General features: G+C 32.6%; 1 protein-coding gene across 1 annotated transcript; it reads left to right on the top strand.

The window, feature by feature from the left end:
• Positions 1-8,133: 8,133 nt before the first annotated feature.
• Positions 8,134-8,373, top strand: CLUP02_17653 (uncharacterized protein; the record flags this gene model as incomplete). Its single annotated transcript, XM_049296561.1, has 1 exon — positions 8,134-8,373. A coding segment is annotated over one exon (240 nt), but the record flags the coding sequence as incomplete, so codon positions are not given.
• Between the last annotated feature and the right edge of the window lie 3,142 nt (positions 8,374-11,515).

The following is an 11,515-nucleotide window of genomic DNA, read 5'->3' as shown; positions in this document are numbered from 1 at the left end:
CCCCTAATTAGCCCCTGCGCAGTCGGCCGTACGCCGCGGTCGAATTAGACTTCTAATCTAATACTTATATTATCGATCGAGGCTTTAAAGCTTAATGCCGGGTGACTCTTTAGCTTATCGACACTTACAAGGGGCAAGACGACTTTAATACCTATACAAAGTTAAAAACTTCTTCACCAGTTCTATAAAAGAAAAAAAGTAGACATACCATCCATAGTGTCGATTCTAAAAGGCTTGCTTTTGAACTGACCAGCGCATTAGCTGTGAGACGCACTGCAACTGTTCTATCAGTCTACTTACCCGCTCATAGTACTTGTCGAGTAGTTTCCTGGCGTTTGCCCCGTATGACCGTTTTCTGTTGAGGATATCGGACACCTCTTCCGAAAGCGGCGTAGGTACTTTCAGTCTCCGGCTCAGGACTTGTGACAGTATCCCCAAAAGCAGCGATGAGAGTAGCAAAAAGCTTGCTGTTGAAGACAGATGATGCCAATTCAACAACGAAGCATCGATGCGAATCGTCGTGGGTAGTAGGGAACCCATTTTTCTTTGAGCTTGAGGTCTAAATACTTGAGGTTAGGCAGAAGGGATACCAAAAGTGCTTCAAGGAGAAAAGAACGCAAAATTGACTTCGAGCTCTGGCCGCCTTTGAAGCGATGAAGGTTGCAGGTTCGTCTTTACAAATGTTTAAAAGTTGAGAACTGGCTGTATTTGATTCATGAAGACACCTTTGGAAATTTTAATAGACCTTAAATAAGACCTTGGTGCAGCATGAACATCTTGCTACCAGGCGCTAGCTTAGACGATGAAGCACGTCGTGGACTGGGTGGATCCGTGAACCGGACTAGCGCAGATCGACACCGCCCACTTCGAGGCGGACTCTCGGCACGCACCGAGTGCTTCATGCCAAGTAGCGAGCGCGTCATTCAGTTTCTAGAACCTCAAGTCTCAAGCATTTCTTATCTTGGTGGACTTCAGTGGAATCATAGATACTCCGTGTCTCAGTTCGGTAGCCGGCGGGAGAGTGCAGGTTTCATACGAACTCGAGGAAATGGTGGCACGCGCCGTTAAGTCTACTGTCAGCATTGCTTAGTGTCCATGTATGCCACAATCCAATATCTAAATTTCCACCGGTAAGTCTTTTCATGGGCTTGGTAGGCTGTGTGAGCATACTGCTCACTCCGAGAGCTTGCTACAAAAGCAGCTTCTCAGGCTTCCAATAAGCGAGTGTGTTACTTCCAAATGCTAAGTCGACCCACCCCCTTTTAGCCACCCCCCCCTTTTGGCCACCCCATTTCTCCATCCCAGCCACCGCATTAAAACCCTACCTACGATTTTTAAACCACTATAATAATTATAAAAATCGTCTAAATATCATTCTTTTTTATATACTTATTTATTAATATATAATAGTCTCGTATACTAAAAATAAAGTTATTTAAGCTCTTAAGGTTATTAAAAGAGGTCTCTTAGTTAATTAGGCCTCGATTAAGTTCGGAGTTCTAAAGTTAACTCTTCGTAACTATAAGAGAGGCTACTAAACGAGGGTAATAATATTTATAAACCTCTAGAGGCTTTTTCTATAATAAGAAAATTAGCTAGTTTAATAAGTTTATATTTAGTATAATCTAAGTATTATATTAACTTATAAATAGCTTATAAAATTCGTTAAGCGAGTTCTAAGATCCTAGGGGGATATAAATCCTCTTAAAAAGAGATAAATAGACGCTTTTTTAAAGAGGAACTTATTAATTAAGGTCTAGAGAAGTCGTATTATTAATTCGAGGCGTTTAAATAGGGCTACTACTAATATAATTAAGTTATAGTTTAGATTACTTAATATACTAAAGATTAGTAATATTAAATAGGCTAATAAGTATAATATAAATAAGACTAGTATCCTAGAGGGTAAGGGATTTAATAGCCTAGTTTTAAATAAAATAGAGACTATAGTAGTATAAAAAAAAGAGCCTAGTTCGCGTACTTAGGTATTTATAATCGAGTATATTTTTACTAATAGTCGAGCTATTAAACTACTAGTTATATATAAGGGAAAGTTAGTATAATAATAGTAGTTTCTATTTAAACTTAACCCTTATACTAATTAGGAGTTTATAGTAATAAATAATAGCTAAACGACCGATAAGACTACCCTTAAGTAATTAAAAATAGTATTCTTATTACAGACTAAGACCCCCCCCCTTAGGGGGCTTAGCACACTTAATAAGCCTCGATTATTAGTTTTAAATAGTTATAAGAGTTATATAACGATAGAATTTATATAAGAATACTATAAAAATAACGTTTATTTACTATTCTTATTACTATATACTTCTTATATCCTCTAGCTATTAAATATAGCTATCTTTAGACTTATTAAGTCTAAGTATAAAAAGGAGCTTAGTAAGGAGGATATAGTAAATAATTCTACTATTATTAAAAAGCGGTACTTCTTAAGTTATTATTAAAAAGCTCGTTTAGCTAGTTTAACGTCGTTAAATATATAAAGTAAGTAGAAAGTAACTAGACTATATCCCCCTAACATAGCTAAACTACTTACCAATTTAATAGTCCTACCTAACCTAGTTATATTAACTAAAAAGACCGTAAATACTAAGTAAGTAATTAATAATACTAAAAAAGCTATTAACTAAGTATTAATAGCGTTTATTATTAACTAATTAATACCTAAGAAGGCTAGCAAGCTCTGCGATTAGTTAAAATTATTTATAGAGCTTAGTCTAAACTATAATACTTAACGACTACTATTTAAAAAGGTAAAAAAGGTATTTAGCGAGCAGGCCTACTATCTAGTAATATTTTAGTACTATATTCGAGTTCTAAAAGCCAAAGTTAACTAATTAAGGCTATGGAAAAAGAAGAGTATACTAATAAACCTAAATACTAAGTTTGCGAATATTTAGGATATATAGAGAGCTTAGGAGGACTTTAATAACCGTTTAGTTAGTCCTAGTTAACTCGTAGGGGTCGAATTACCTAGGGAGAATAATAACTATATTATTATAGTAGTAGAAGATAGTTAATTAATTAAGTATAGTTAGTAGCGATGTTTTAATACTATATTTTAATAGGGTAGCCAAAAGGGGGGGGTGGCCAAAAGGGGGTGGGTCGACTTACCTTATACACGCAGTTCTATAGAATCTAGGAAAAAAATTTACTGCCTGCATGGTTGATTTTAGAGTGTATAGCCTCTGTTCACCGTCCCACTGATCTCAATTACAGATAAGAACTAGGCACAGGATTCAATGGTTTTGGTGCACTCCGTCGGGATTTGAATCAATACAGGTACAGATAACTACAGAATGCTTGTGTTACAATATCTCAGGCTCTACACCTTCCTGGACAGCATTAGAGATACTTGACCTGGAAGCGGATCTCACTTCGAAGGTCAGTGATTGTTTCTAGTTGTTGGTATCCGTATCACAGGATATTTGGTTCGAACCGTGGGTTGACGAAGAGATCAATTGAACTATATGAATTTCTGCGTGTGTGTAAAAGGGAGGTTCCAACCGTAGGTTGGGCAGGCCGCGATAATCGGAAGTATGGGCCGTAATTGGCCACTGCGCGGCCGGCCGTACGCCGAGGTCGAATTGGACTTCCAATCCGACACTAGTCCTTGTAATGTAATGCCTGTAGGCAGTTGAAGTATGGGCCATAGCGACCGACAACTTAGCCACTGGCGTACTACTCTGTCCAAAAAGAAGCGGTATTAACACGTTTAGCGAGCTCTAACTCACCGCTGTCAGCTTTGACTTGTTATTTTCTACGGCGGTGCGGTGTCGTGTGTTTAAAGGCAAAGTGTGGGAGCCGTTACAGTGACATTGCGGGATCTGCATAGCCGTCAATGTTACGGAAAATAAGAATATTGGGTTCATGAAGCCGAACGGGGAATTTTGAACCTTCGCGGGACTGTGCAGGAAGCCGCCCCCGGGTATTGATCCCACTCATGCCGATGTGGAGTCTTTGTCGGGTCTTGCTGTTCGGCAGACGGCGCCTTCGGGCGCCGGTTAATCACAGAAGACTCATAAGTGCATGCGTTAGATATTGACATCATTACCAAAGTAGAGTGTTAAGCCAAGGCTGAAATGCGGCTGGTGCTACGCTCGTACAACTTGGCAATTGGCGCAGCTTGGCTGCTGGTCTTGATGCCTTAAGCCTAAACGACAGCGGGGGTTTTTCGCTATGTGGAAGTCCGAGAGTCCGAGGTTCAAGCATAGTGTACCTGATTTTTTCACCAAGCTTGTTTAGCACTCGTAACACTCTTGCACCGCGTTCCATATTTTTCCTCATTCTATCCTCCTGAACCTATTTATCTTGACGCAGGTTGCGGCCGTCATGTCAACCGTGGTTTCTACCCCACTCATCAACGATAAAATACCAAGTGAGCGGGAGCTAGGGTTTTCACATGGTGGGCTTAGCAACCAGAAGCCCGAATGTACTTAGTCTTAGATATCGGCGTTCTTGGACTCTCATTACTGGAAGTCACGCCATCCATGATAGAGCTTTTATGTCTTCGACGTGTTTTGCTAAATCGTCCAGATCCTATCCCAGGCCCCTTTACGCTCGCTTTTGTAGTGCTTGTTACTAAGCAAATCACCCCAGAGCTAAGAGCCGGCGGCCTGTTCCCCCGCAAAGCGTGGTCAAGCTCTTGCGTAAGATTTTCTTCACGCCCATGCAATCAGTGGATCTAACCGGCACCCAAACTCCGTCTTCAGGACCACAATCGATCTCTCCGCTGACTCTCTGCTCCATCAACTTTGCGGGGAGGAAGATTCGCATGTTCAGAGTACGTAACGGCATCGAAACCACAACCGGCTCCGGCTCGATACCTTCATCGCTTTCATGTATTGCGTGCAGTTTTATTACCAGACTTGGGGTAGCGCTGGATCATGAGCTTAACCTTAGTAAGTGTTGGATTACGAGGCAGAAAAGGGGCCCTATTAGGTAGTTAGGTAGGGGTAGTAGGTAGGCAGTCTGGGCCCGTGCAGACGGACCCTTCCACCTACCTATACCCACTAAGGGACCGCGGGCTCTGCCCACGATCTTCCCCTCCTATACACACGTAATAGACTTATACTGACCTATTAACCTAGTTATAACTAAAAGGTCTAACCTACTTATGTATATACTAATACTAATTAGTAGTTAAATTATATATATATTTCTACCGCAGGTTAGTAAGGATATAACCATAAAAAAATAGCCTCGACCTACCTCGCTAGCTATTCTAACTTATTAACTTAGTTCTATTTATTTGATTAATAATAAGCGGCCTAGTCTATACTACCTTAGCTCTCCTTTACTACCGCTAGTTAATAACTAATTAACTAGTTATAAGCTATTAAGAGCGCGCTTTATTACGTACGATCTCTTTTATTAAGACTATTATTACGGAAGGATTAACTACTTTATTACTATTATTAACCTCGCTTTTACTATTAATATTATCTTTACTAGCCTTATTATTATTATTAACTTTCCTCTAATTAAACCGCTCGTAAAAGAATCTATTTTAAATATATTATAACTAAGCGCTATTTTAAATTAATAATAAATAAAAAGAGATTAACTACTAAAAGATTAATCTAATAATCGCTAGCGTACTAATACTTAGTAATAATAAGACCTTCGGAATTATAAATACGTTAATAATAAATCTCTTACTAATAGCGAAGTATTCTAAGATACTAAGAAAAAGAAAAGATTTTAATAATAGTAGTAGTAGGGATCTATTTTATATTACTAATAAATTTACCTCCTTCTAACTTAATAAAAGCTCCGAAACTAAATTAATAAAAAAAAGTATAAGAAGTACTAAAAAGAATTGCTAATTAGTAGCTAACGGAATCCTCTATTTATTACTAAAAGTACGGTTATAAAAGGCCTTTTTTCCCTTTTTATAACCTTCCGCTAACCTTAATAACCTTCCGTCTATATACCTCGTTAAAAAAGTAGAATTTTTTAATTAATAATAGTAGCCCGCTTACCGCTATTAAAACGATCGCTATAACTAACTTACTACTCTTTCTAACTTAACTAGCGTTATACTATAATTATAATATAATAATTATATCTTACGGTAATTTTTTATTATATAACTTACTTTGTAAATATACTATAGTAACCGCCGGCCTTAGTAATAAGTAAAAAGGGTCTAATAATTAGTTAATATTACCTCCGGCCTACTTATACTTTTAAATTACGGAACTATACTTAATTATAATTCGTTAGTAAGACTACGTTAACCTAACTTAATAGGGCTTATTTAATATTATACCCGCCCTTATAAATAATAAAAAGCTTAATACCTTTATCCTTTATATAATAAGATACTATTATTAAAACGGCCTAACGGGTAAGGAGCTATAAAAGGACTTTAAAACCGATTTCTAAAACTAAGAAATAAGGGACTTCTTAAGAATAAAAAGTACGATTCTTAGGAAACTAAGAGACTTCTTTATAAATAATAATATTAATTTAATAATTAGAGATCGTAGTTAAATAGTAAAAAAGATCGCTAGCGCCTTTAATACTTAATACTTCCTTACTTAGACTTCTAAGGAGATCGTAGCTTATCGTAGCCGTATTAAATACTTTAATATATTATATTACGATCTTTACTTCTTTTATTTATTATTCCTATAGTTAATAAATACTAATAATCTTATTTAATAAGCTAGAGAGATAGTAAAGGAATCCGTATAACCCTAACTTACTTAATCTTAGTAATTAAGATTCTAACCTTAGCCTTATTATTAACTAACTAACTTACCGCCTCTTTAAAAAAAAGAGGAAGAAGAACTAGAAAATAAAGTTATTATTACTTAATAATAAAATCTACCCTATTAGATACTATACTTTAATATAAAAACTAAAAACGATATTATACCTAATACCCGCTAATTAATTAACCTTACTAAGTTTTATAATAATAAGAATAAGTATAGTAGCGAGAAGTACGATGTTTTTAATAAGAAGCTTTAGATTTTTAAGGTACTATATTAACGGGCGAGAATTAGTAGATAATACTATTCTAGTATTTTCTTAAATATACTTAAGAAAAGGGCGTTAACTTTCTATTTTAACTAATTTAATAGTGCTTCTAACTCGCTTAGTTTTAATATAATATACTAAAGGACCTAAGAATACTTCGAGCTATTTACGAGCCGTTAGAACTACCTTACTAAGCTCTATAACCTCTATTAATACTCTATAGTTCGTAAGAACCTAGGTAAGTTAAACTAATAAATTCTATAAGTACTAATTAACTATATTATAATCCTCTACGAGGTACTAGCTACTTAGGGATCTATTTTTAATATAAGTAACTAACTCTTTTACTACGTAAGTAGTATACTAGAATATAGACTTATTATACTTAACCCGGTACTTATATTTACTAATATTTACTACTAGCTTAGTATTTTAATTAATATTATAAAGAGAGAGCGCAACCGTAGTAAGTAATAGTAATATTTTTAAAATAGTACTTATAATAAAGAGGTCCCCGCTACTTACTAAACCGACCGTATTTATAATAGCTTTAATAGAGGGACCCGATTTAATAAGTAGAATTAACGTAGCCGCGGCATTACCAATAAAAAGTATTTCGTTTATTATAAAACTAGTTATTAATTAACTAAGTACTTAGAGAAAGAGCGACGTTAGGTATATAAGAAGTATAAAAATAGTAAAAAAAGAAATAAGAGATCTATACTAAGCTTATACTTATAGTTCCTCGCCTTTTATAAGGGAACCGCCCCTATTAATAACGACGATAATAATATTATAATTTAATACTTTAATAGCCTCGACTTTAACTATAAAAATAACTATAAAAACAAAGTCTAGATCTTAATAACATACCTTATAACTACTATTAGTAAAAGAACCCTTATAAATATCCTCGCTACCTAAGTAATAGAGCATAGCTTTATTAATACTACCTTTATTAACGAGTTAACTAAGCCTACGGAACTAGCGACCTCCTTCTTATTAAATAAGAGGTACTCGTTAAAAAACTTCTAAAGTATTATACTTAATACTAGCGCTACGGAATTCTTAACTACGGGCTACCCTTAACTCCTCGTATTATAATAATAATAACTTAAAGTTACTTTTAATACCTCTAGAGCTAGCGAGGTAGGTATTCGATTTAGTAATAATAAACCCGTAAAGTTATTAAGATTTACGGTTATTAGTACCCTATTTAGTAATATTACTTTTTACGTTTTACTAACTAATACTCCTTTCTTATACTACTTAAGGGATATAGATAAGCTAAGAGTATACTTTAATAATATTAATAACTTACTAATTAAAGGAGATATTATAGTACTTATTATTTATAAATAGGGACACCCTTAGCTTCTACTCCTCGATAATAAAAAAGCTATTACTAATTACTTAATAAAGGGCGAATTATGCCGCTTATATCGGCACTTCGGCTACCCTTCGGTTCCTCGTCTCCTTAAGCTACTTTAATAGTCTAGTAATAATATAAAGATCGTAGCCCTCGAAAAGCTTATAAAAATCTATTAATAATACTAACTTACCGCTATTACCCCTAGCTAATTTAAATTTACCTTACGAGATAATTACGATTTTAACTATAAAGTTATAATTAATATAATATACTTAATAAATTATAAAAGTACTAACCGACTAGTACTTTACGTTATTAATACTATTACTTCTTTTTAAGTAGTAAAGTTCCTCGCGGATATAACTACGAAGTATATATAGGAGGCTCTTTGGCTATATTAAATCGACGTCTACCTCGGTCTACCGGACTAGATTATTATAAATATTAATAAGAACTTTAATACTATAGAGTTTAAATCTTTTATTAGATTTATATTTATTAAGGTTAAGGAAGTACTTATCGAAGCTTATAAGAGTATTAATAAAGCTAAGAAATACTATGCAGTACTTAAAAAGGTATATAATATTATTTAAAATAAGTACTTATTAATAAGCGCAGAGGCTATACTTTAGGCCGTAATTAAAATAGTTAACGATATAGTTAGCTTAAATAGCCTCGTTCTTATACTCCTCGTTTTCGGAGCTTTTTTATATACTTTTAATAAATCTCTACCGTTACTAAATATTACTTAACGTATAAAAGTAGTTAAACAAGTAATAAGGGAAGTCCGTAAACTTTATACTAATAAGTAAATAAGTAAAGTACTAGCTACTTAAAACGGACTAAATATCTTTTATATTATTAATTTATTACTATAATTAGATATTAAAGTCTAATAAGAAGGTAAGGGATAAAAAGGCCTATTTAAGCTCGTCTTAATAAATAGTACTACTTACGTAATAAAATTACCTTACGGCTTAATAAGCTTCCGGGCTACTATAGTTAAACCTTAGTACTTAAAAGAGGTTAACCCCGAGTTATTAATTACGATAATAAAGTACGTCGACCGCTTATTAATCCCCGTAATTAACTAACTAATTAATAATAGCGCCGCTATAAACGAAGTCCTTAATAAGATCGTTATTATAATTAATAATAACCCTTTATTATAGAGTAAGAGGATTAAAAAAATATTAATACGGCGCGGCCGCGGTAATATTTTTATAATTACGACTTATTTTATATTTAAAAAAGAGGTAAATTTTAAGTTAGTTACTAAGCTCTATAATAAGAATATTATTATTACCCTAAGAGCACTTTTTATAAAATCTATTAATAAGGAGCTTTTAGGACTAATAAAAAGAGGGGTAATTAAATTCGTTTAACTTAGCCCTAAATATAGGGATATAAGGATATTTAAGTCTCGATTCGTTAATAAGATTAAGAACCTAGGACTTAACCCTATCGAAAAGTCTTATTTAGTTATATAAAAATATAATAATAAAGAAAAAAAGGAGATCCTTATATAATTATTAATAATTTAAAAAACTAGTTAATATTTAATCCTTACCCTGGCCCTAACCCTAATCCGGGAAGGCTACGTTATTTAGCTACGAGATATTACTTAAGTATATATATAATCGAGCTAACTTCTTTATTATAAGGTTTTTACTTAATTACTAGCTCGGATCCGTTATCTATACCCTAAGAGTACTATTTTATACGTTATATAGTTACTATACGGTTATATAAAATCTAATACTTATTAATAAATAATATATAATAAGTATTATTTAAAAATATTCTAAATAATAATATCTACGTTCGATCTATACTTACTAATCTTAATAAAAAAAAGCGAATTATTTAGTATTATTAGTATATAAACTAATAATACTATTAAACTATTAAATAAGATTTTTGATTAAAAAGAAGAAACTGAGCTTAAGCGCGCTAAGTTACTAACTAAACTAAAATAATAATTATTAACTAACGAGCCGCTTATTTTTAATAGTAGGATTATCTTATTAAAAAGTATTAATATAGTACTTAGATAAAAGAACTAAAGGAAGAAGCTTAACTAGGTTAACCCCTTAGTATTAAATACTAAATAATAATTCGTTAAGTAGCGAGCTCGAGGTACCTATATTATATTAATTTACTAATTAGAAGTAGCTTTTAATACGTCGTTTACTACTTAATACTAAGTAAATCCGTTATTTACTAACTACGCTATACTAAACTATTATATTAAATAATAAATAGATTACTTAGACCGAGGGCTTATATTCGTATTATTAAATTTAATTATAGCTAAACTCTTCGTCTTCGTAAATAGGTTATTCATAAAAAACGCTAATTATACTTTATAGCTAAGTTATATTATTATCCTTACGAATAAAAAATAGACTAACGAGAGCTTTATAATTAATAATAATATTATTTATTATAGCTCTATAAAGAGTAAAAGGATTACCTAGAGCATATTAGTATTAGAAGTCTATAAAATAGTCGTAAGTATTAACGTTACTTATACTATTGTAATTACCTTAGACCTTATTACTAAATAACTCGACGTTTTAAAGATCTTTACTATAGTTTATATAAATTTATACTTACTATATAAATACCTCGTTAAGCTAAGTATTATAAAAGAAAAGTGCTTTATAATAGATATTATAGTACTTAAGTAATTATATAAATACTACGAGCTCTATAAGATTCGTTAAATTAGTAACGACAATAACTTAGCTAACGGGTTTATAAAGAGTATACTAAATAAGTCCCTCGAACGATTTGTTAATAAAGGAATTATTATAGTTAAGATAGAAGGATAAGTAATACGTAGTTAAAATAATAATATATTATAAATAATAAGTCGTTTAGTAAATATATACGCTTTTTAAGCTTTAGTTTAAAAAAAAACGTACGTATTTAGGACGTAGTTAAACTAATAAAAAGCTCTTTTTTAACTACGCTAAATTTAATAATTTCTAAGGAGTTTAGGTATATAGATTATATATATTAAAAGATTAGGAAGTAATTAAAAAGAGGGGATACTAAAATCTCTATATAAATAATTATAATAGAAGCTATACTAAAATTTTAGTATACGGCTTTAGGTATTTCTAA

This window comes from Colletotrichum lupini, chromosome 10 (assembly GCF_023278565.1).
Source record: "Colletotrichum lupini chromosome 10, complete sequence".
NCBI classification, from domain to species: domain Eukaryota; kingdom Fungi; phylum Ascomycota; class Sordariomycetes; order Glomerellales; family Glomerellaceae; genus Colletotrichum; species Colletotrichum lupini.
This window is presented reverse-complemented; position numbering and strand designations above follow the sequence as displayed.